Raw genomic sequence first — 25,419 nt, 5'->3', positions numbered from 1 at the left:
ATTCTAATAAAGCTCAGACATTTGGCCAGCACAGACCTTTATTACATTGTTAACAATTTGATAATTTATCAATGCAAATCATATTGCAGATATACAAAGGCTGCACATTCAGAATAAGTCCGTAGAGGATGATTCCTTTGGAATCATGACGTCTTTGCTAGCACACAGATTACCTCTGAGTAATAGGGCAGCTAGAGATACAAAAAAATGAAACTGAGGGCACAAATATTTGGATCATTGCAATAAAAAGTACATACAGTGCCTTCAGAAAGTATTCAGACCCCTTAATTTTTTCCACATTTTGTTGTGTTATAGACTCAATTTAAAATGGATTAAATTAAAAGAATTGTCCATCAATCCACACACAATACCCCAGAATGACAAGGCGAAAACAGGTTTTTCTAAATTTCAGTAAATTTATTAAAATGTAAATACAGAAATCTTAATCTACACAGTGTGTAATTGATTCCTACGCAAATCAGAGACCCTATAAAAACAAAGATATTAATTCCAAAATTACATTAACTATTATCCTTGCATTAAGATGGACTCAATTCAACTTACTGAGTGATTTGTTGATGACAATTTTTCATTTTAGATTGCCATAGCAAAGGGTCTGAATACTTATGTACATGAGGTATTTCTGTATATCAATTTTAATAAATTAAAAAAAAAAAGGTGTTTTCGCCCTGTCATTCTGGGGTATTGTGTGTGGATTAAAGACAAATTCTTTTAATTTAATCCATTTTAAATTGAGTCTACACAACACAACAAAATGTGGAAAAAGTGAAGGGGTCTGAATACTTTCCGAAGGCACTGTATAGATCCAATGTATTCCTTGCCTAAGAAAACAATATCAATACATAATACAATAGAAAACTGATCAAGTACACATTTTAAAGAGATATTTTAGAGTCAGCATAGGCACTCCACCGTCTGTAAAGGAAAGTGCCTTTGATGTTGCTGTGTGGGCATGAGGTGGTTGGGCCGTGCCTGTAGGGATGAGGGCTCAGTGGCGGCCTGTCTATAGAGGAGTGGGGTGGCGGAGGGTCTCTCTCAGATGACAGGGTTTAGAGCATCATAGAGGCGCTGCACAGCCAGCTCCACCATCTCTCTCAGAGTCTCGTCTTCAGCACTGCCCTCCTCGTACGTCACCGTCTGAGGACAGAACAGGACAGGGTTAGAGGAGGTGATCAGACACTGACAGATAGTCACAGACACCTCTCTGTATAGAGCCCCACTAAACACTCACTCTAGTCTGTGGGCAGATGTAGGCCGTATTTCCGTCCACTGTCACAGCCAAGCTCTTGTTGTCCTTGAAATCCACACAGTCCTCCCCAAACATGTCTCTGTTGATTTAAAAAAGACATTGAAGATCTGAGAATTGCTTCAATGACAGTTCTGATACTTGTATGCAAATGAACAACAAGGAGTCGTACTTACTGCAGCATAATTTCCAGTCGCTCCTGGAACACGTTCATGTCTACACCTTCTTTCTTGGGTTCCATTACTGTCAACAACAAAACAAACATAAGCACGGACACACAAGATACAAATGACAGTTCTATGACACAGAAGCCATGTTTGCCCATGTTTTTCACTGACGTTTCTGTGCCTTTGGGTTAGACTGGACCTCCAGAACCACTGTGGTGACTGCGTCAGCGTACATGTCGTTCAGAGGGTTGGCAAGCCACTGCAGAGGTTCAACACAAAACCAATTAATACGCGTATTTTGATTATGAAACATACTGCAATATTTTTTTTATTTTTTTTACACAGACACCATCACACACAAGCAGGATCTCACCTCTAAAACCACCATGCCGGCCTCGTGCACCAATGTGATGTTCTTGAAGATCTTTAAGGTGATTTTGTCGACTCCATCCACCTCCTCCACATCTCCTACAACAGGACAGAACACATCAGAGCCTACCTACCAACACAGGGAGTAGAAGATGCCAGAAAAACACAGGAAGATGGACTGTATATATTACAATGAGATATGGAGAAGTAGACAGTGAGATCCCTAATGTGAGGGAGGGAGAGGAAGGAAGGTGGTGGCGGAGGGGGGGGGGGGCAGAGACCCACCAGCCAGATGGCGTAGCTGGCTGACCAACAGGGAGATAGGCCCAGTGTAGGGGATGGCCTGGGTCTGCTTCACTGTGCTCATGGCCAAGTCTGTGTAGTCTGGAGAGAGAGAGAGAGAGAGAGAGAGAGAGAGAGAGAGAGAGAGAGAGAGAGAGAGAGAGAGAGAGAGAGAGAGAAGAGAAGATAAGCTTACAGAGTTATGTATTGTGCACACACACACACACGCACACGCACACACTTCTCAGGATGTAAAGCAGCACTCACTGGACAGGTCGGAAGGGGTGAGAATGTGGTAGCTGAAGTTGCGTTTCACCAAGATCCCAGACACCCTCTGGCCCTGCATACACTTCTTATCAGCCAGGGAACCCATCACCTACAACAGAGGACAGCAACAATCAATACACACACTCATACTCAATACCAACATATCATATATATATATATATATATATATATATATATATATTTTTTACAATCTTTGAACTGGACTGATTTGGATATCATGATATCCTGAAGCTCAGAGGTGAAACTCACCTTGGCCAGTTTCTCTCCTCTGAAGTTGAGCGTGACAGCCTCTGTGTTGCGGGGGTTGTGCACCTCGATGTGGACCTCGTCGTTGTCCTCGTACTCCCTGATTAGAGCTGCCTTCAGACGGGCCATCTCATTCTGCTCCCCGTGCACCAGGATCTGGGGAGGAAGGGGAGGCACAGATTTTAGAGCTGCTTTTCAGTTTACGCATTTCACAATAGGCAACATCAGATGTTTGTTGGTACTTTTCAACTTTAAGTACACAAACTCCTCTCTATCTGACCATTTTGAACAGACAGAGAGCCAGAGAAGAGGTCTAGGTATTTACCACGTGCGGAGGCTTTAGGGCCCTGATGAACTCGCTGGTCTGCTGGTAGTCCGTGTGGGCAGAGAAGGAGATGTAGTCTACAGACATCTTCAGCTGCAGCTTCTGCCCTGACATGGTGGTGATCTCCTCAGGCTCAGACATGATGTGCTGCAAAGACCAACAGTCAGGTCACTTCATACACAAGGTCATGGTCACTGGAACTGGATTTACACTGAATCCATGCACTAGAGTAGCTTGTGACTGTAGCTACTGTGATCATTCGTGAAAGAAAACACCAGGGTAAACTTTCTAAAGGGACGTAAACTTGGGCCCACCTTAGCGAGGGTGCCCTCGACACAGTAGCCGGCGATGATGACCCCGTTCCTCTTGTCGGTGCACCAGCTCTCAAACAGCTCTCTGGACAGGCCGCTCTGCATCATACCTGGAGACGCCATCACCACACTGGGCCCGATGTCATCAAAGTGGTCCATGCTCTGAGGAGAGAGAGAAAGATTTATAAAAAAAAAACAAACACAGGCATTGACCAAGGGCCGTCTGATGGAAACATGTTGTTGTTCGTCCATGGAGATTGGCCGTGCCCCACCTTGAGGTTGCTGATGTGCTTGAAGACGAAGGGGTTGTTGACGTTGATGGCCTTGCGGATCTTGTCATTCATGGCGTTGACGTAGGTCTGGTACACGGCCATGCACTTCTTGGCCAGGGAGGAGGCGTAGTAGATGGGAATGTCATGGAGCTCGGGATGGTTCTGCCAGTACTCATCTGAAACACACACACACACACACACACACACACACACACACACACACACACAGACACAGACACAGTTAAGAGAGGGTAGGAAATGATTAGACATGTACAGTATAAACAAGCTAGGCATATCCCTGCTGAGCAAGGAGAGGGAGACTGGTTGAACTTTCTCACCCAGAATGAGCAACAGTTCCTGCGCTCTGCCCAAGGCGAACACGGGGATGAGACAGCGGCCCTCTCGGTTGACTATGTCATGAATCGTATTACAGAAGCGGGCCTCCCTCTCCTCCCTCTTCTCATGAATGTGTGTTCCATACGTGGACTCCTGGGAGAAGCACAAATATCTCATTATCAAATTAGGAAAAACACGGTCAAATGTGCGGAAGGTGACGCAAGCTGCCACTGAATGGCCCCTTTGTTGTGGTTGTGTTTGGAGGGCTGCGTGTAGCTGTTAGCTGGAGCTCACAGTAATGAGGATGTCAGGTTTGACGCTGGGGATCTCTGCCGCCATGAGATGTCTGTCCTCCTGGCGAGAGAAGTCTCCTGTGTACAACAGCTGTTGAGACACACACCCAGAGAGTCAGAGAAATAAGAATAAGAAAATGTTGATGAAGTAGCACAGCCAACAGAAGTGGCCCACTGGGCATTATGAGAAAGAAGCAACTAAACATGATTCACCAGTATAAACTAATGTATAACTAATGAAGGACATTCATATAGCAGCATATGTCTGCCTCCTAGTGGCCAGAATAAACAATACATCAGGGACACATTAGGCAATGAAATAGCATTTTCTCCAAATAAAGAACAAGCTGAGGAGTGATTCTTGTTAAACATATTAGACATAACATCATGCAATCTTGCTATGCTGTTGACATAGAACCTGCCGTTTCATGGCTAGCATTGCAAATCCACCACTCACCTTCACTCCAGCGATTTCAATCATGAACATGGCTGCCCCCAGAACGTGGCCTGCATGGTAGCACCAGAACTTAATGCCTGCCACCTCCTTCACCTCGTGAAAGTTGATGGTCTCTATCTTATCCATGCTCTCTTCCAGGTCTGTCTCTGTGTACAGCATATCGTCTGCTGAGATATTACTAGAAACATATAGAGAGATATGGACACAACATGAGACCGGGCCCCTCCTACAATGACTCTCTACATGACTTCAAAAGCATCATTATGCATTTTCTTGCAGTTTTTGTATGGCGGGATGACAAAATAGTAGTACTGGACTGAAGTCAGTACTATACCTGACTTTGACGTAATCAGACAGAAGCCAGCGGTAAATGGCTTTGGTGGCGTGCGTCATGAACGTCCTGCCTTTGAAACTGGTCTTCTGGAGAAACCATGGCAAGGCGCCACAGTGATCCAAGTGGAAGCTGAGGTAAAGAGGAGATCAAAAAGTGAGTGTGGTGCATGAAAGCTGTCAACTCAGCCTTAAGTGAGTCAGTTACTCTTAGGCCTATACAATAAGGAGTTGAGGATGCTAGCAGTCCAAAAATGTCTCTAGATTGGTGAGTCATGGCAGAATATTAGCTGAAGAGAGCACTCTGTGATTTTGTGGAGGCTCCATGGATAGCTCTTTGCATGGCCTAGAGTATGCAATGCAATGCAATGAGTATGCAATCTCTGGGCATATCACGGCTAGCCCAGGTCTATACAACAGAATGATAGAGACTGGACTCACTGGCTGATGAGAAGCAGGTCAATCTCAGCTGGATCAATCAAATCAATATAGGGGAGAGCATCCATTCCCTCCAAGCCTGGGTGGATTCCACAGTCTAGCTGCAAAACAAAGTCATCATGGCTCTTCACGTTATGGTTTAAGACCTGGCTTATACACTCCAATTGATATTAGTCTGACTCTATATGATACAGTGGTCAATGAAGTGCCAGTGTGTAACTTTACCATGATTTTTCGTCCCTTGAATTCTAAGATGATGCATGACCGGCCAACTTCCTGACCGGCTCCACTGTAAGACAAAGAAAAGCCCTCACACAGTCAGATAGTACTAGTAGTTTCTGGCTGATTCAAACAGATGGTTGCTGAGGACATGTCATATTACTCTCTATGGAAACAAAGTCAGTCAGCTATGTGGAGCTACTGTTATAAGAACTCAATGCCTGAGGACAGTAGCGTACGCCCTGGAACACAGCTATCAAAGAGCCAACTCTTCAATAACTGAGAAAGTAGACTGGTCATCTTGCCAATATTCTATCACATTCAACGAATTCCTTCCGCCAACACAGTAGTTCTATTCAGCCTACATCCAATGAGGACCACACACATTATTTAAACCTGACTATTTAGACAGTTCAGTTGTCAGTATTATTCAAGTCGTGTTTAGCTAGTAGCTACTAGTGTTGAACTGAAAACTTACAGAGGTCTGATGAGGAGTTGATCACTTTCCTCTGCAGGTACCGTTACATCGGCTTTACGTTTTGCAGCCATGTTTTCCCTGTCAGAAACTAGGTAGCTATGTTAATATCTAAATTGCTTTAACAATTCATTATTAATTCCCAAGAAATATGTTAACCGCCGCCGCACGCCGAATGTACGACTTCCGGTCCAGCGCTATAAATATGTCCGGGTATGGAAAGAAGTCGCTCTAACATAGATTCCGGTGTTGAGTTGTTTACTGTCAATGGGTAATATAGATGTCCAAGTGAATTTGATGGCTAGTGCAGCGGAGTAAGAAATAAGTTAGTATTGATAATGTTTCTCAATTGCCCCACTAAACTGTATCTCAGTGATACATATAATCAAGGAGTTCACTCACTGATTGTCACTAAAATATGAATGATTAGAGTGGCCACTGCCCACTACTACATATCACACAAAAATGCATGGACAAACATTTCAAAAGTTTTAATGACATTGATTGTACATTTGAATACCAACTGAAAGAGGATAATGTAGGATGTACAATTCTGTATAATTCACTTAGTTCAAATGTTACATCTAAAAAATACATACATAGAGTTACCCTGCAACCCTTTTGCCAGCATATTTTTAAAAAGTATCTCTTTGATATATGACATTATTTTTTATTATGTATGCCTACTCTTCATCACCATCCTCATCATCATTATTAATGTATTACCATGTTCTATGGCTTGTGTTCATGATGCATATCAGCGTAATGAGTCGGGTTCAAGATGAAGGCACTTTGAATGTCTGTTTAATGTTTGATTTGACCAAGTTAGTATCTCCCTCTACCCATCTCAGTTCATAACACAATACAAATACTGAATTTGAAAGTCTCAATGTGGACTTTTTCCAACAGATGTGTAAGCAGGTCCAAAGGCAGGAGAAGACCATCTTGTCCTAAGCAGTCATAACCACAGTTAACAGGGCTGTGGGTAAAGACATATTTCAAGCAGAGTTGTTCCAGTTATTTCCCACTGTCCCAAAAAGACTGGGCAGTGGTGTTTTTTCCAAAGCTTGGCTTGTGTGCTGAATATTCCCCCCATTTGCCTCTTGTTTGGTTTAACACACATTCTCCAGCGTTGCAGAAGTTTCTGGTGGCAGGATCACCGAGTCATCTTCTTTGGCCAGGATTGGATGCATGAGAGTAACATCACCCACACATACTGTACATTCTCCACATCTCTCTCACTAACATACATATCAACATTGATAAACACAGCCTAATGGCAGCTGTGGTCACTCTCTTTGATGCATCAGTCTGTGATGAAGTGCACAAATGTCACAGGAAAGACCCCTCTTCTGGTTGGCTCTGCCTCAATATGTCCTACCTGGAAAACGCAAAAGGACACAGTCAGTGGATCAGATTAAATGACATTTAGGAAGAGTGTATGGTTTGATGTAACCAACCTGTATGTTGGATCTGTGGGACTTACCAACCACTCCTGGTCCTCCTCCCCGTCCACCACTATCACCTCTCCCTCTATGAACGTCAGCTCGTCTGGGTTGTCTGCAGAGCAGTTGTAGATGGCTTTCACCCTCTTGGGCTTCTGTTTCTGAGATGTAGGTTCCAATAAAATAAAAAAATAAAAACAGAGATACAGACAGAAAGGCGTCAGTTAAACGTATTGAGAGTGTTTAGGATCAATCTTAGAACAGATCACAACATGATGTGTTGATTGGCTGAAGTCAGTAGCTTACAGGTTGGTTAAAGCGGGGCTTGGGCATTAGGACTGGAGTTGGACCAGAGCTCTTAGGGGATCCAGGTTGAGGTAAATGCTTTGCTACTCAAAAACATACAGAAACACATAAGGAAATGTTATCATACATATCTGATAACACCTGAAATTGTCACTTAAAAGGCAACATAATGGTACAGTACTTTAAACCAGAACAGGTTAGTTATTTATATCATATTGTGTTATGGGTGAGTGAAATTTTTCTCTGTGTTTACCTCGTCTATCTGCTGGCCCGGGCCTACTGGGGGGTACTTTAGGAATGCTTTTATCCGAACTGAAACCACAAACATGAATCACCATCAGCCTTTCCCCTCTCATTCTCTATTCATGAATAGAATATTCATTATCCAAACATATGCGCTTACAGCCTAAGAATGCTAATTGCCCATCTTCAACATTCTTACCCAGAGGGTGATTTAGGTGATTTGGGCCCTTGGGCTCTGTTGGGATTGTGGCTGGGCACAGGGGGTGGCTGAGGCTGTGGCTGTGAGGGTTTGTATGGGGGTGAAGGGGGCACTACTGGCCCCGGTGAGACGGGTTGTTGTGGTACTACTGGGGGCACTGGTGGCACAGGCAAGGCTGGAGGTTGTGGTGGTAGAGGTGGTAGAGGTGTAGTCTTAGCTGATGAATGGCCCTTGGGCTCCATGGTCCTCTTATGCACGGGGGGAGGGGGTGCAGCGGGGGGAAGCACTGTGAGGAGAGATGGGAGTGAATAGTAGTAGTAGTAGCAGCAGCAGTACAGTCAGGTGAGATACAGCAGGTGAGAAACCAGTTATACAATGCACTGCACTCACCATACGTGGAGCTGTTGCGCTCAGGGGTGTGAGGGTTAGGGGGGTCGGAGGATGACCTCTGTCTGCCCACCGACTCCATAGGTCCAGCCTTTTGCCCAAGGCCTGTGAGGAAGACAGTTTCACAGATTTAGCCATCATTGCCAAACTGTCTATAATGGAAAAATCATCTCTTCAAACGGAAGAGCAACTCATTCAAATCATTTGACAGACCTTTGCTGAGGTTTCTTGGGGGTAGGGGTGGGTTGGGTATCCCGGGTATCCCAGGTACTCCTGGTACACCGGGGGGAGGGGGGTTGAGGTCCAGGAGGGTGCCATAGGTCTCATTGCTGAGGATCATGCTGGGGACGTGAGCCCTCAGCTTGTCTCTGGCCAGGCTGGCTGCGTCACGGGCAATCATGGCCAGGTTAGGCTGCATGGGTCCACTGCCTGGCACAAAGCAGCTAACTGGGCGCTCCTCCCGTCTGTGGGGGATGGGCTGGATACAGGACACACAGGTAAAATGTAAACACACAATTGATATATTCTCATCTAACCATCGAAAGCTGTGGTTGTGGAGATGCAGTAGGTAGCAATGGTTAACCTGAAGTTCCATTAAAACATGGTTCAAATCCCTCAGACGGTACGAGGTACTGTAGAGGTAAATGCAAACCAGCTCACCTTGTCCTCCATTTCATCTTCACTCTCGTCGAGGTCGTCTTGGCGGAGCCGCCACTCGTATTCCACGTGCACGTGGACATTAAACTTCCCCGCCTGAGCCTGGTTCAGCTGGCAACCACAACAACAACACACTGTCAACCTCTTCTCTTGGTAACATGGAATCCAAGATAACTAATCATATGACCTTTTACGACAGATCCAATTCAAAGACACTCACCAGCTCCTCACATTGTGTAAGCCGAAGACGCTTGGCAATGTCCAGGGGAGTTTCTCCTGCCTCATTGGCTATAAAAACAAATAAATTATTAGCTCATGTTTTTTCTGTGAGACTTGACCAGCCTTGCACTTACTAGGGCACTCACCAATACTGACAGAGGCTTTGCCCCGCAGCAGCAGCTTCAGACACTCGCTGTTGTCTGTCAGGCAGCAGTAGTGCAATGCTGTGCTACCTTTGGTAGTCTGCTTGTCAAGATTGCCACTGTGAAATACAAACACACACACACACACAGACATATGGGTTATAAACAGGACATGGTCAGTGGCGTCCACCACAAAGTGGCATAGAAATAGGCAACTGAAAAGCTTAACCTGAGAGGACAACTTCATTTTTGGTGTGAACAGACTTCCCTACTTTGATATAGATGACCTTTGGTGCTTCTGCTTTTATGGGGGATAAAAAGGCATGTTTCCCCACAGTTCTCAACTAGGGCTTTGATACCTGTTTTGGGCCAGAAAGTCCACAATATGGAGGGAGTTTCGGTCCACCATCCGAACTGCTAAATGTAGGGCTGTTTCACCTGGTTCCTGAGAACATGACAACAAGATGAATACAGTTCAATCAGAGGCACTACAATGAAATCACACACAGAAATCTGCTCATGTTTTCAAGTACATTGAGAGCCTAAAGCTGATTGTCTATACACTCGACATGAGCGTATTAAACTCATATGAAATCAATGAATGTCTCCATCCATGCCAGTGGAAGAAGAGAATGTCAGGCATCTCACATGCTCATTGGCCAGTGGGATGGTCTCAATCAGGTCCACTCCTTCAGCGTACACCTGGATGAGGGAGTGGATGTCACGGGTCTTCACTGAGTCACACAGGACCTGCAGCCTGGAGGCAGCGTCTGGACACTTCCTCTGAGTAAATCGCTTCTCCGTGTACTTAGCAGTGATGTAGTCTTTTCGTGTCTGCCTGAGGGAGCGATCAGGGGAAGACAGGTGTTGAGATTCCAAGAGCCAGGATATCACAGAGTTTTAGATAGTCAAGGACAATACAAAATAAGATCATTATGAGATTATTATACAGTACATAAAGTCAAACACATCTACTGTTGTTATTGTTCTGGTGTTGGTCGAGTTGAGAGAGAGGGGTGTGGTTTGCCTTGTCACTCACATGTCACTAGATGGGATAGGTTTCTCCACTCCCTGTGCAGACAGGTCAGCCTCCATGATCTCATTGAAGCCCGAGTTCCCAACATTCTTAGCCAGCTGAGGGGGGACACGGTACAGCTCATGTTAATGTTGTGTTATATTCCAACCAATCCTATTAACATAGTGCTATAGGTGCTATAGCTGAAGTCCAAACAACCACAGCAGCCTGTAATACTGTACGTACCAAGAGCTCTGATGTTCCAAGCACGTCTAGTGTGAGCGACTGTATTCTAGAGTAGTGGACACCCATTTCCCTGTGGATCCCAGAACACTCGATGCAGATCAACACTCCCAGGTTCGTAGAGAGCCAGGTGGGACCTGAGGACAGGGACAGGGGCATGGTCAACTGAATGGCTAGTGTGTTTTCAACTCACCTGGACCAGTCACTAAAGGTAAACCCTAACGTTCATTCCCCAAAACCCCTCCCTGGTAAAATTGACCCATAGATGGCATTCGATAAGATGTGTTAATTCGGCAGATTAGTCACAGAAGATGTTTCAAAGCCAACACATTTTCTTTGTCTTTGAAGAACTTGTCTGACTGGTGTGACAAACAACAGAAGAATGTGAGAGCACAATCAGAGCAGCACATTGAGAAAAGCCCATGGCAATGGTTACATACAGGATACCAAGCAAGGTTGTACATTGCTCCTCATAAGAGACAATCACGTCAGCTGCTCACTGTAAATAAAACAATGAGACGTGTGTTGACTTTGATACAATGACCCTAAAATGGAGGACCACAATGCCTTGGTGCAGCAGGCCGCTCACTCACTGGGCGCTCCGCAGTCACAGCACACGTCGTTCCCGCTCATCCTCTTCACCTCGCTCACGATGGCCTTGGTCAACTCCTGCACTATGTTGTTCTCTCCCTCATCCTGTTCTCCTTTGAAGGCGTTGTTCAGAGCCTCCTCCTTGCTGTTCTGCAGGACAGAGATCCATCTACAAGGAAACAGGATCAGCGGAGGGAGCCAGTGAACTCAGGAGGCATGGCGCATTGAAAGAGCATGCAAGAGCAGAGAAAACAGATACTTCAGTGAACCCGGTGGCGACTTACATCTGGCACTCTGCCTCGTCCTCAGCTTGGAAGTGATAGGTTCTGTCATCTGGTTGGGCAAACAGAGAAGGAGCTCAATACACAACATGAAACACTGAGACCAGCTGTGGTTAGACCAGCTTGGTGACTGAGGATTAGGGAACAGGATGGAAGATCGTCCATCTGAATTCAAAACATTCTATTTGATATCTTTTGGTCAGCTAAGCAATGTTAAGTATTCAATGTAGGGTTGGACAGGTTTCAGAAGAAGAGACAGAGCATTGAATTGCTGCCCAACTTACGAGAAAAGAGGTCAAAGCTCTTCTTTTCATCAGGGTTGCGCTTCACTTGACAGGTTAACAGGTTGAGTTTCGCTGGTGGTCTGTTAGCCTATGAGAGAGGAGCAGAGAGGAGTGTGAGGAAACAGGAGACCAGTGAACAAATACTGAATGCTGAGGGTGATAGAGGATGAACTTTGACCTGGCTGCCGTCAACGTATTCATACAGTAAGACGTGTGATGCCAAACACAGTCAAATAACTACATACTGTAGGACAAATACTTTGAGAATGCAAAGAGAATATCCAATATAGAAACCTAGATCATTGTTATGATTTTCATTTGATCATGTTGTACGAAACATAATGTTCATTTTATTCTGACACACATTCTTTAAATACCCAAGAATAGCTTTGTTAGATTTTATAAAGCAGAATAACAGTCAGAGTATCAATGTGAAAGGCATAGGAATGGAACAAATGTTAGCTTGTACTCTCTTTATCATTATTCAGATTCTCTGTGGTCCACATGCTCAATATGCAAACACTATCTCCTTGTACTGTGGCTGGCAAGAGGTTGCTGTAGTATTACTGTACAGTATAATGTTTCAGGATCTGACACAGGTCGATTGTATATCAGATCATGTTTTCAGTAATGGGAAGTCATTGTCATGAGTGCGTTGTCAGGGCAACGTTGTCGAAAAAAGTTCACTGAATTTTCAGACATTCTGATGTAGTGTACTTCAGAGCGCAAAATTATGCAATTTGATTTGATTCATTGGTCTTCTTCCCACCCTTCTCTCTGTCATCCTTTTCCTTATGCTCTTCCTTCTCCTTCTTGTTCTCTTCCTCTGCCGCTTGTTCTGTTGTGGCTCTTCATGTAAAAACTTAAAAATCACAAAAATAAAATATTTGTGCTTCGTCCAGATCTCAGTTTTCCAATTTATGGAGAAAATGTATCCAAAACCCAAAAATAAATCCGAAAGCAGACCTTAGGGGATGAAACAACACACTGACATGCAGAACAGGCAGACTGGAAGGAGGGAAGGAGCATGACATCAGTTTCCCATGCAAAGTGACCAATACCAGAGGACATTCGGATCTCTTACCGTTCCATGGGAGATAGTCAGGAACCCATTCTTCACAGAACACTTCCTCTTCTGCCACACTTTCCTCAGGCTGAAGAAGAGAGGACACTCATTAGGACATTAAACACTATGCTATGCAAACATGTCTGTATAATGCTAATATGTGCTCCTCCTAAATTACCAAACCCCACACACCATTTTATGAGCGGATTATGCAATGATTTATGTCAAAACTGTATATTGGTGGGGCTGCAAAAACACATGATGGATTCTGTGGCCACTCACCCCTCACTCCGCTTGTAGAGCATTCCGGAGCGCTCTGTGCCATGGGCCTTGTTGCCCTGGAGCTGGTGGAGGCTGTATCCTGCGTTTTGTTTGGCTTGGGAGTCCTGCCACCAGATGAAGAAGAAATACCAGTCTTACATCACTCAACATTTCATCACCAAGTGTCTTCAACCTCCTGTTGTGTTTTTGAGCCTCAGCCTTATTTCACTGTATTCAAATAGATTGAGTGACCTTGGAATCTTGAAGGCACATTTTTTTGCATAGAGGGCTTGTTCAGAGTAAACAGTGCATTTATGAAGCGATTACAGAGATCCATGTCAAGCCAGCGTGTGCCGTGATCAACCAAGCATGAAATGATCTGGCCTGAAAGACATTTTTTATTCCAATCCTCTCTCTCTGGTAAGGAACATTAATCATGTGCTCGGCAAAAAACTAGGTTCAAGGAACAATTAAAGGCTTGATTGGGGCAGGTAGCAAAAGTTCACCGAGCACACTCACTGCCCAAGCCTTTGGAAAACATGATCTGTTAATTACACTGTAAGTCTATATCGCGAGCCAAATAGCACACAACACATAATGCCCCGTCCTCTTTTATTCTGTAATTAGTAGACTAGAGGCTTATGAAAAGTGAACAGGCATTATCCAAGGGATAGTAATACCTAATTTTCCCGCAATGAGACAAATGCAGTAGGCCAAAAACCACATGTTATAATCTGACGGTTAAAGTACAGGACATGAGTAATAAGGGGGAGATGTTGGGACACATCCTTTCTGCTAACATGCTAACTCAAGTGGAACAAAGGTTGCTCACCTCCTTCTGATCTGACTGTAGGGAGGACTTGAGAACATCCCTGAGCTGGTTCAGCTGTTTCCTCTCTCCGTCTTGGGTCTGCTTGATCTGAGAACAGGAAGCGGGAGAAGTGAGAGACACAAGTGACAGGGTAGAAAACTACAAATGAATCTCTGAGAGAGACAGAGAAACATTTTGAGACCAACTTACACTTATCTTTTCACAGCAGTAGTCGAAATCAAAATATACTCCAAGAACTAATACTCAACTCTGACAGAGTAAACGGGAGAGATAGAGAGATGCTTACGGTAGTCAAGTCTGTAGCCAGTTTCTCTATGGAGGGTTTGAGTGTGTCCACTGCCTTCAGCCCATCTTGGAAGAAGCTGTGAAAAGATAAAGAAAAGCTTCAACAAAGGCCCAACATTTGGACTCCCACATAAGAAATGTCCAGAGTGTCAAGCAAGTAACAAATTAGAGTGAGAATGAAATCAACATACTTGCATTGGGCGTGGAAATATTTGATGAGGTTCTGAAGAAAGTCGACCCCCTTCTTGACTTTGATTTCATTCACTTTTAGAAGATACTGGAAACAGAATATAGTTTGAGCACTAATAGCAATGGTGATGACCAAATACTAATACTAAGCACGAATGAAATGCTTTGAGTGGTCAGTGGTCATGTAGTGGTCTGTGGTCATATCACTATAGTGGTCAGTGGTCATATAAGAAAGGAGAGAAAAAAGGGAAGCTATTGAAGATTATAGGGGCACAGCCAATGTGTAATACATGTGCAAAACAGTCATGCATATTTCTGATTCAACAAGCATTGTGCACTCCTCTGGTCTGGAGGATGAGGTGCATCCTCTCACCTCACACATCTGCAGCTGGAAGAGCCGTCTTTCCTTCTCCATCTCCTCAGCGATCTCTCCACCGCTGAACTCTGTACGGATCATCCCATGCTGCTTAGCATGCTCCTTCTTCTCCTTCTCTATCTTAGTCCTGCAGGAAGGGGACGGCAACACAGGGGTCAAAGGGCATAATGGGGCCAAGAGACAAAGGTGTATGCATTAGCTTAAACAAATACACAGACTGGAACAAAGAGACAAACTAGCCACACATATTTACTCATAGAATGAAGCTGTTCACACCACCTCTGCAATGTTCATTATTTTCAGTTTGTTTATGTTTGGGATAATGGAATCTCTGTCAGACCTGTGAGTCATAAAACTCCTGAAGGTCACTCACATCAACGCAACAGCGCTACATTACTATGTAACGGGTGTTGGCACAATGCATTGGCCTTTTTGTAAACTAGGAAAACCATAATCGCTTAAATTCCCAGACCCTGTCCCCATTCAGTAAACTAGAATGTCCTCGAGTTACTCATTAAATAAACAAGCAATGAAAAACATACATTTTTTTTCCACGCCTCTTGTGGTCAGTTTGAACAGACTGGCTCAAGTGAGTGTGCTCTCATTGCAAAGAATGTGCCTTGTTCTTCCACAGTTAATCAGCCCTACGCTAGTCCTCTGTTGACATAGCAGCAGCAGGTGTTACGGTGCGACTCAACGCCACGGCTAAACAGTCACATTCCCTCTCATATGGTCTGGCTGCCTTATCAGCTGTTTCATGAATAGCTCACATTGACCTTTTACATACTCTCATTGTTTCCCCTTTCTATCGGTTAGAAATGCTGCTATACCAACCAATGCAACGCCATTCATGGTGCTTTTCTAACACAGGTATTTCACAAACTCTCCACATGCTTTCCTTCACTAATCACTAACTTAGGCTTAACCCACATATCTCGCGTTCTTGTTTTGAAACTCAAACTGCTGAGGAAAAGAATTTGTGGATTGGCTCTTACAGTTTAGTTTCATAATCCTTCCAGGCTTTATCAAAAGGCTTTTTCAGATCCTGTGGGAGAAAAAACACAAATTGCATTGTGGATACAGCACAAGGAAGGACACATGAGGCATGTTTAAATAAACATAACAAACTTGTTTACAGGCAGATGGATGGACTTTGCTCCAAAAGTCATTAAAGAAGGTATTCTTTAAAAGGCTGTGGTCAGGACAAGTCTATGTGTGTGTAGGACACCTTAGAAGGGACACGTCTACCCCTATCTCTAATGTACAATATGCTTTGACTGTCTCTGGTAGTACATTATGTTTGGTTCATAGTAGCATTAATACCCCTTTGACTCCTTTCAGATCTCCTTTCAGTAGACTGTCTAATGGAAACGTGATGATGTTGTTCATGTTCTGCAACTGCAAAAAAAACAACAAAATGGTAGGCAGAGGGTGTGAAGCTTCTCTCAACACATCAAATCACACATCACATGGTGTAAACAAAATGCTTAAAATTCACAGTACGAAATACAGAAAATGAAAGTACATTTGAAGACATACAATGAGTGCCAGAGTGAGAGAGCAAGGCAGACACCACCATTGAGGTATTACAGAAGCAGAGAAAGAAAAGAGTGGGAAATGAGGAGTGACAATAGATAGGACAGCCTTTATGGACAAGGACAGGTATGTGGGGTCTCACCAGGTTCTTGAAGAGGGCAGTGAGCTCTTTAGTGAAGACAGCAAACTTAAGGAAGGCGGACCCCACTTCAGGGTCCTCCCTACACATACAGTTGTCCCCAAACTTCTCCATAGACTGGACGTACTGCTCCTCATTGTCAAAGTGGGCTGAGAGACAAACAGAGGGGGTCAGTCACCAACACAGTCAGGATGCGCTACATGGACTCTAACTGTCCAATGCTATGCTACACTTTGCAATCCTAGAGAGTTACAAACACATTTTTAGGGAAATAAGAACCTCACTGATTGTGTCAAATATCTGACCCAATCTGAGATCTTGACAAATATGTGAGACTTTGTTAAAATATTCACACACAAAGTCTGTCCAGATCAGGGTTAAGTTTCATGCTTCCTGACAAAATGAAGGACTGTACAGCAAAGCTAAGCCTATGAGCCTAAAAGTACACATTCAAAGAAAACAAGGACATACACAAAGGAACTTTCTGAGTGCTCTGAGTCAGATGCCTTGTATGAGATAACCCCGCCACAGAGGAACTCTTTCTGTGAGTCAGGAAGTTCCCTTGGATGTTGTGTTTGTACCAGGAACTTAATTAGAACAGAGTGAATGCCCATGTATTCTTTCTCTGCCTAGAACCGGATGGCAATTGTTCAACTACTTTCCTGCTAACTCACCTCCACACACTCTTTGCTGCCATAATTATAGGCCATAAATGACTGGCTGAATACATGAGCATCAACACTCTGATACAACACTCTCATACGGCCTGCTCTAAATATAACAATGAACGGCATACAGGATATTGTAAGAGTGTGTGGGTAGCAAACCCAGAGCTTAGTATATACAGCAGTGTAATCAAAGTGGCGATAAGGTATTTCCAGCATGTGCAGATAACACTCGACTCCATGACCCATGATGATTAGAACCTCCTGATCCCTATCAAAACACACCCGGATTCAGACTAGACCGGGCCCTGGGTAGGTTTACACACTGGGCAGAGAGGAGCAGGAATAGAGACTAAGGCTCTCATAGGGAAGTACAGCACAGGGAGGAACCAGGAAGCTACAGTGTCCCCTTCAGCTCAGCTTCCCAGGCATGCTGGGACAGGTGTGTGGAATGGGAGGAATGTGGAGAGGTGCTCTCCTTGGCTCTTCCGTCTCCCTCTGAGGTTGCATTTCACCTGTCTCGACACAGATCTAACTCACTGCAACACTGTGTCAGTTCATTAGGATTGTTCAGACTCTAGTCTGCTAGGGTGCAGCAGAGGGTTTACTGTACCACAGTAAGCACTGTGCAGTGTGTAGCAGTTAACACTTACTGTAAACACAGCATCAAAGGATGTGTGAAACGTATGTGGTTGTATATGCTATAGCAGGAGTGAATGGAAACTGTACACCAGGACCGACTCTCTGGTGTATTACAGTACTCACCCAGACCAGAGTTGCTTATGGCCTTGACAGACTTCTTGATCTTGTGAAGTACCCCTCGGTCCACATCCAGGGCCTAGGAGAGGTCACAATGGGAACTCAATTAATAAAGGGAGAAAAGTAATAACAAACACTATTGTAGGGCAAACACACACACACACACACACACACACACACACATACACACACACACACACACACACACACACACACACACACACACACACACACACACACACACACACACACACACATACACACACACTTCTCAGCCCTTAGTCACTGTGTGAATTCCCCTGAGATCTGAGATTAGACCAGTGACTGGGGGAATGGACAGCCCAGCCCTACAGTAATGTTTACACAGTAATAACACAGACAGGGCAACATGCCAAATCCATGCCTACTCAACCACAGGCCTAATGCTGGTGACAGCCTCTCTGATACCAGAATCAGAAACCAGAGCTGGCAAAAACAAGGAAATGGCTTGTGACAAACCATAATTGGAGACTGTGTGTAGATTTGAATTTGTGTGTCAATTTTTAACCACAGCAGAGGGCACACATAAACCACAATAGAGAAATTAAACATTCCAGTAGCTCAGATCTCTCAGTAAGGATAGTTTTCCCTACGTTTAAGTACATTTTAGTCCATTTAATGAATCACTGAACCAGCTTTTTGTTCTTTTTCAAATGGAACTTTGATGACAGCATTATTGGAGCGACTCAGCCTCACGTGTGCCCATAAACATTCACAGTCATCATTCCCAGCCTGGGTTGACTGACTCACTGCAGTGATGCAGGTGGCTATCAGGGCCCCCTTTAGACCTGTAGACTACTGATCCCCCAATGGCAAACATCAAAAGTGTGTGTGTCAGCGGAGTAGTCAAACTTACATTCAGGACCGACCTTTCAAGTGTTTTTTAATACACAAGTACTAAATTGTCAAAGCATTTAATCAGCATTTAAGCATTTAATCCTTCCTCCGGTTTGACCTTGTGTGTTTGTTTTTGATAAGCCCTCTATCACTCTCAGGTTGAAATGATCTTTCTTTAGCAATGAATGAATATCATACATTGCCCCTTCAACCCTGCTATCATGACTAGCCCAGATACACATTACACACATGAGTGCTGGTGTTCCCACAGTCCCAGACACCCAGCCAGACACTCACACAGGCAGGAGCAGGCAGGCTAGGACAGGCAGTGCAGTTAGACAGAGGTGGTAGGACGGGCATGCTAAGGCAGGGGATTCCACACACCCACACCCACACACACACACACCCACACACACACACACACACACACATACACACATATATATATATACACACACATATATATATATACACACACACACACACACACACACACACACAGGGAGAGAGTGGGAGAGCATGCTAGGACAGGAGCAGCCCAGTGCAGCCCCAGCCCAGGCCCCAGGGATTCTCCCAGGATGCAACAGTACATGCTGCGGCCAGGCCAGAGCAGAGCATTGTTCTGAGATAGGTAGAGATCCTCTGAGAGTCCCCCGACACAGGCAGGCTACAGCATGACACTTCCTTACACTGAAACTCTCTCTCATTAACAATCACTGGTAGACTTGTGGAACTGGAAAGAGGAGTGCTGCCAGTCGACCTGGAGGAACGACCGCCATTACTGCTGCTGTGTGACTGAATATACAGTATGTGTGTGTGTGTGTGTGTGTGTGTGTGTGTGTGTGTGTGTGTGTGTCTGGCACTGCATTTCACTCTTCAATTTCAGTTGTGTTTGTGAAACAGGTTGTTGTATGAATGCGTCACACTTCCTTGTTTTGACAGTGTGTACTAACTGTGGAACTCATCACAAGTTTATTACAATGTCCTTACTTTTCTAAAGATTCTGCAACCCTGTGCAGAGATCAGCAGACCCTCTCATAGGACTGTGTGTGACTTCCTCCATTGTGCAAACTCCACGCTGCCATTGTACCCATAGCCTATCCATGGGCACAGTCAAACGGTCCAGTGACTCATGCAGGCTGCCAAAAGGCCACCACTGTATCATGAAGAGACCACATCCTCATCATCATAATCATGAGCCTAGGGCAGCAGACCTCCAGAGACCAATGAGATCACATCTGGGTGGCAACAGATGTAGTGATGCCATAGAATTCCCCCTGGTAATTGACAGGGAAACCCAATTCCACTGATATGGAAATGTGAATTGCTAGAACATTAAAGGGTTGTTACTATTAATGTCTCAAACAGTCTCCTTCACATAATACTATATGTGGAAGTGTCCACACTGTTTTTAAACGGCCTGATGGGCAATAAGATAGCATTGTTGCATGAGTCACAGAGATCACTCTAAAATGATCTACTCATTTTTTAGTCTCACACACTGATGAATTGCACCGGTCTGGCATAGCCGACTACTTCATTATGGGGTCTTACATCAACACTTGTATGTGTCTTGTGGACACACGGCGGGGCATGGGCGAGGTTCAACATAGTTCAGGATAAGAAAAATGCCTTTGATTTCGCAAAGAGGAAGTACTTTCCGTTCCTCTTTTATGTTCAAATTGTGCATGTTTCGACAACAAAAAAAAAACCAAAATATAAATGGTTTGATCAGGTTTGTTCATTGCTCACACTTTAAAAGAAAAATTCAAATCTATCCTTTATCATTTTTACTGACATTCAAATATGCCCTAGACTCACCTCCTCCAGAGCTGCTACTGTTCCCCGACAATGGGACATTCGAGTAGTGAAGTTTGAGGTTGTGGGCGCTTTATAATCTTCATTTGTCTCAGCCACAAATTCCGTGACAGTGATCGTGTTCGACTCCGCCGGCATAATGACTCTACTTTATGCGTTTACTATAATAATCTGTATTTCCCTTTTCTAAAATAACGGATAACAATCCAGCTTCGTAACAAATAAACTACAACTTATATAAGATGTGAAAATGAATAAGATCTAGGATTCAGAGAAGGCCTATGTCACAATCCATTACTCCAAGTTGGCCATTCCTGTATCAGCGTCGCTCCACATAAAGACATTAGAAAGGAGTAAAATGTCTCATGAATATGCGGGCTATCTTTGCGTCCGCCACAAAGTAAAAATACACAGTTGCATTATTCCAGTTTGTCCAACCCCACGCAATCGAATCCTTAAAAACTATGAGGTAAAAATCCGACACTTTCTATGAGTGGTCTCTGCCACAAACGCGAGCTTTTTTTAACAACCTGCGGAGCGCACAGAGTTGAGCGTCAACCTGAGGATAAAGGGGCGGGACGAATGAGTCAATAGCATATGTTGGCAAATAGGACAGGCGCAAAGATGCATTTACCTTTGCACAGTGGGCTTTCGTAGGCATACTGGCAACGACTGCTTATGACCATATGATATGACAAAGGTTGATGACACGGTGGCTCAGGTGTGCACCTGTCACTATACCATAAACATGTTAACATTAGACATCCTTCAAGGTAAATCTACACCACAATTGCCCGATCTTTCTGTCTAGTTTGAACGATGGATTTGACACATTTTCTACCCGTGTACCCACCACATTTATAAGAAAATAAAGCTGTCAGCGTCATGATGTTGCAGTGTTGGTAAATCACAAAAACAGTGTAACAGTAGCGAATTTATTCATGAGGAGGTATGAAAAGTGTATTTTCTTCATATTAGCAGTCCATGATGAAATCAAACCTTTTACAACAGAGCATTCTAACAAACACCAAGTACAACAGAGCATTCTAACAAGGTCAGATTAAAAAGAACAAACAGAGGAACAGACAAACTCACTACAAACATGACCCTGCAGAAAGAGTTACCAAAATAAAATAAAAAATCTGTACATGAGCATCATTAACTGACAATTTGATGCTGTCAAACAGTTCAAGATGATCCACATAAGAACAGTATCACAGGGTGCAACCACCCCCGACTCACTTCAATTCACTGAAAATGACACATATAAAAATAAAGCTTGCAATTGCATGACTTACATGTACTTCCAGTCAGACATTCCTCCATGTCTATACTCTGCTTTAATCATTTTACTCACAAAACAAAAGGGACAACAATGGTCAGAATGTGAGAGTGAGAGTCCAGACAGTGAGACAAAAATGTTCCATGAGGTCAGTGCGGCATGCTTCACCTCCATTGACTATGCACTCTGAACAGCTTTCTGTGGAGCCAAGGAATCTACAAGAGAAGACAAATTCACAGATTCATTTAGACTCAAAACCAACAGATTTCTACTCTCTTTCCCACACGAGAAGTATAAACTAATTCTATTCAGGGGGTCCATCTTTTGGTGAACAGCGCCCTCTGTTGAACATAATGGGGAGCACATAACATTGATCTAAGAAAATATTAATACTCTATTGATTAATTAGATTTATTGAAAAGCACATCTGCGTTACCTGTGCTGAGAGGCATTGCCTTGATCCTGCTCTCCTCCAGTGTTAGGAAGCCTCCTATCTTGCCATTCCCTGGCCCCTGCGGCCTCCCAATCTCACAGGTCAGGACTTTGATTGGACCTCTGCCTCCCTTCAGGTGGATCTGGATGCCGTCCTAAACAGGAAAACAAATTTAGCAAACTATGAATATAATTCTGCAGGACCAATGTACACTCACTGAGCACTTTATCAGGAACACTATACTAATACTGGGCAGGGCCTCCCTTTGCTCTCAAAAAATTCTTTGTGGCATTGATTCCACAACATGTTGGAAACATTCCTTTGAGATTCTGGTCCATGATGACATGATTGCATCACGCAATTCCTGCAGATTTTTCAGGTGCACTTTCAAGCTGTGAATCTCCCGTTCTACCACATCCCAAAGGTGTTCTATTGGATTCAGATCATGAAACCAGTTTTGAGATGACTTTTGCTTTGTGACATTATCAGGCTGGAAGTAGCCATTAGAAGATGGGTAAATTGTGGCCATGAAGGGATGCACATTGTCAGCAAAATTAATAGGCTGTGGCATTCAAGCGATGATTGACTGGTATTAACAGGCCCAAAGTGTGCCAAGAAAACATTCCCCACACCATTACACTACCTCCACCATGAGAAGGCGTACAGGTGTTCCTAATAAAGTGTTCAGTGAGTGTATATTGAATAAGCATGCACATACAAGCAGGTTTCTAAGGTAGGGTTCTCACTCCCACCAACCATTGATCCTGCTGGGCTTACCTCCTTGGGTGTGGGCACCTCCAGCTTGGTCTCTTCTGGAGCTTTAATGGCAATAAGCGTCTGCTCTTGGAAGACCTTGATCCGAGTGATGTCTTCGTGAGTCACATACGCTGATGTGCAGGAGGCAGTTAAGGAGAATTCCACACTAGGAGGACATACCACTCAGTGTTACTTCCTGACAGGGATAGAGACATTTTAGTATCAATATGGCAACAACTAGTTTTGTTAATTTTCTAGCATGAAAAAAATCAAAGTAAAGGAATACAAGGAAGTACATGCCATGAGCATTATCAACCGTCTGGTTACAAGTCAGTATTAATGTTTTCAAACAATGCCTGTCATCAGACATGAAAATGACATTACCAAACCCCCCAGTACCATGTGAGAATGGTGGAGAGTGTATGTGCTATGTAAGGATATTCAAGGTTCTCTGTGCTGTCAGCCATGTCAAAGAGCTGCTGGGCGCAGGTTTTTATGAGGTCGTCCAGAGTCTCCTCCACGACCTTAAGGTTCTCCATCTCGCGCTCAAGGTTCTGCTTTCGGCCGATGAAACAGTTGACGGGAAAGGACCCTCTGGGGAGGGAGCAAGAGGCTATCTTACTGCAAATCACATTCAGTGTAAAATAAACCACTTCACTGACAACCTCAGTAAACTTAATACATTGTCAAAGCATACACTGGAGCAGAGAAAGAGAAATAGCTTGTGGGCTTAAAACTGAACTCACATCCACTTAATCTTGTTGGGGGATTGCTTTTTGACGAGGTGGATACCGTCAAGCACATTGGTGATGTCATAGACCCGCCGTTTACGTGTTTGGAGGCTGCTTGCCACCTGGTTAAGGTCCAAAACACCATCAGGGGCAGCACGCATCAGCTCTAAGAACCGCTTGGTCAAAGTGCCCAGGGACAGGTCCTGTCGGCCCCTCGTGCCCGGTAAAGATGTGTTGTCTGCGGTAGTGAAATGAGTCTCAATCAATATAAAACGACACCAAGCCAAGAAATTGGCATTGTCTAAGATGACATTTTAATTTTAAGCCTATGTTAGTTTTCAATAATGATTACTATTCTGGAACCAAATAGATATAGTGAGCAATTACACAAGTCTGCATATCTTGAGCTCATGTCTCTACAGTACATCAAAGGACAATATTGGGAAGACTGAACCCACCTTCTCGGACAGTGGCTCTCTTCCTCTGGGTTATCCCTTCACCCTGTTTAGGGGGGCTAAAGTAAAGAGATCACATAAGTGTACAACTTTGGTCAAGTGGCGTAAATCACAGAGACAGTTCAGGTGATGGCTCCAAAACCAAGCTTTAGCAGACACGAGAGAAGGTCAGCCTACTCTCAGGATCGACGTGAAGTTACTGTAAACCTTACCTAGATGTTTCCGTCTCCGACGGGCTCTGAACACCGTCATCTTCAACATCTTCATCACTCTGCGAATCAAAAGACATTCATTAAAACGTAACTGGGCATAGCGTTAATCTGTAATTCAATGAAGACTTTCAAAGTGAAATTGAGCATCCCTACATCGTGCGTATCCGCAGCTTCAGCGTCATCACCAGCAAATTCCTCCTCCTCCTCCTCTTCAGATGAATCTGCGCCCCACGGACTGATCAAACCCAACGGTCCGTCGAGGTACGGGGGCATGATTGGGATGGCATCCTCGCTTATTCCGCGAGGTGTTATGTGGTCTGTCAGAAAGTGATCTTCGCATATGATGTGCTGCTCCGTGGAATCTTTTTTCTCGGTCTCTCTGAGGGCGGCAAGCCACACTTTCACTCGAGCCTGGTCCTTGGGAAAATTGAAAAACCTCTTGCAAGGTCGAAGAATGCCTACTTTATTGTTATCGTTCCGATTAGGACATCCCGAGACCACACATTTCCCCATGGTCAGAGCTTTTAGGCAAATCAGCTACATCCGAGCGTTTAGTAAATAGAATATCATGTTCGTTTGTTTATCTAGAATTCACGTCCCTACAGGAAAATACGTACTTTACTGATTCGGAAGTGGTGTCATGTTGTTGTTTTTCAGCCT

The 25,419-nt window shown here is 44.1% G+C and overlaps 3 protein-coding genes across 4 annotated transcripts; all 3 read right to left on the bottom strand.

Moving 5' to 3' along the window:
* Window positions 1–20: 20 nt before the first annotated feature.
* cpsf3 (cleavage and polyadenylation specific factor 3) lies at window positions 21–6,250 on the bottom strand. The gene is made up of 18 exons (XM_083689166.1): window positions 6,079–6,250; window positions 5,607–5,670; window positions 5,385–5,482; window positions 4,948–5,076; window positions 4,614–4,791; window positions 4,158–4,247; window positions 3,866–4,016; window positions 3,528–3,703; window positions 3,259–3,417; window positions 2,945–3,091; window positions 2,623–2,775; window positions 2,353–2,461; window positions 2,089–2,187; window positions 1,808–1,902; window positions 1,606–1,693; window positions 1,444–1,510; window positions 1,253–1,349; window positions 21–1,158 (listed from the first exon to the last, which is right to left on the bottom strand). The coding sequence occupies exons 1-18, from the start codon at window positions 6,147–6,149 to the stop codon at window positions 1,057–1,059; spliced, it is 2,073 nt and encodes a 690-aa protein (XP_083545292.1). The 5' UTR covers window positions 6,150–6,250; the 3' UTR covers window positions 21–1,056.
* A 308-nt stretch (window positions 6,251–6,558) lies between these two features.
* asap2b (ArfGAP with SH3 domain, ankyrin repeat and PH domain 2b) lies at window positions 6,559–21,434 on the bottom strand. Of its 2 annotated transcripts, none has more exons than XM_083689441.1 (28): window positions 20,894–21,434; window positions 18,203–18,275; window positions 16,776–16,921; window positions 16,421–16,495; window positions 16,093–16,142; window positions 15,095–15,224; window positions 14,724–14,809; window positions 14,534–14,609; window positions 14,248–14,334; window positions 13,437–13,540; window positions 13,173–13,242; window positions 12,089–12,176; window positions 11,808–11,856; window positions 11,526–11,692; window positions 10,936–11,069; window positions 10,714–10,808; window positions 10,323–10,512; window positions 10,034–10,119; window positions 9,678–9,793; window positions 9,533–9,600; window positions 9,316–9,423; window positions 8,869–9,133; window positions 8,659–8,760; window positions 8,269–8,554; window positions 8,080–8,138; window positions 7,827–7,912; window positions 7,562–7,681; window positions 6,559–7,456 (listed from the first exon to the last, which is right to left on the bottom strand). In XM_083689441.1, the coding sequence occupies exons 1-28, from the start codon at window positions 21,026–21,028 to the stop codon at window positions 7,382–7,384; spliced, it is 3,126 nt and encodes a 1,041-aa protein (XP_083545567.1). In that variant the 5' UTR covers window positions 21,029–21,434; the 3' UTR covers window positions 6,559–7,381. The 2 variants fall into 2 exon arrangements, with proteins under 2 accessions (XP_083545567.1, XP_083545568.1); XM_083689442.1 differs by having other exon boundaries at window positions 7,827–7,909.
* Window positions 21,435–22,161: 727 nt separating this feature from the next.
* On the bottom strand, window positions 22,162–25,390 carry e2f6 (E2F transcription factor 6). The gene is made up of 8 exons (XM_083688588.1): window positions 24,913–25,390; window positions 24,760–24,818; window positions 24,551–24,606; window positions 24,108–24,330; window positions 23,803–23,955; window positions 23,383–23,497; window positions 22,609–22,759; window positions 22,162–22,387 (listed from the first exon to the last, which is right to left on the bottom strand). The coding sequence occupies exons 1-8, from the start codon at window positions 25,270–25,272 to the stop codon at window positions 22,350–22,352; spliced, it is 1,155 nt and encodes a 384-aa protein (XP_083544714.1). The 5' UTR covers window positions 25,273–25,390; the 3' UTR covers window positions 22,162–22,349.
* Between the last annotated feature and the right edge of the window lie 29 nt (window positions 25,391–25,419).

This window comes from Argentina silus (assembly GCF_951799395.1).
Source record: "Argentina silus genome assembly, chromosome: 17".
NCBI lineage: Eukaryota > Metazoa > Chordata > Actinopteri > Argentiniformes > Argentinidae > Argentina > Argentina silus.
Note: the sequence above shows the minus strand (reverse complement) of the source record. Positions and strands in the feature narration are given on the sequence as shown.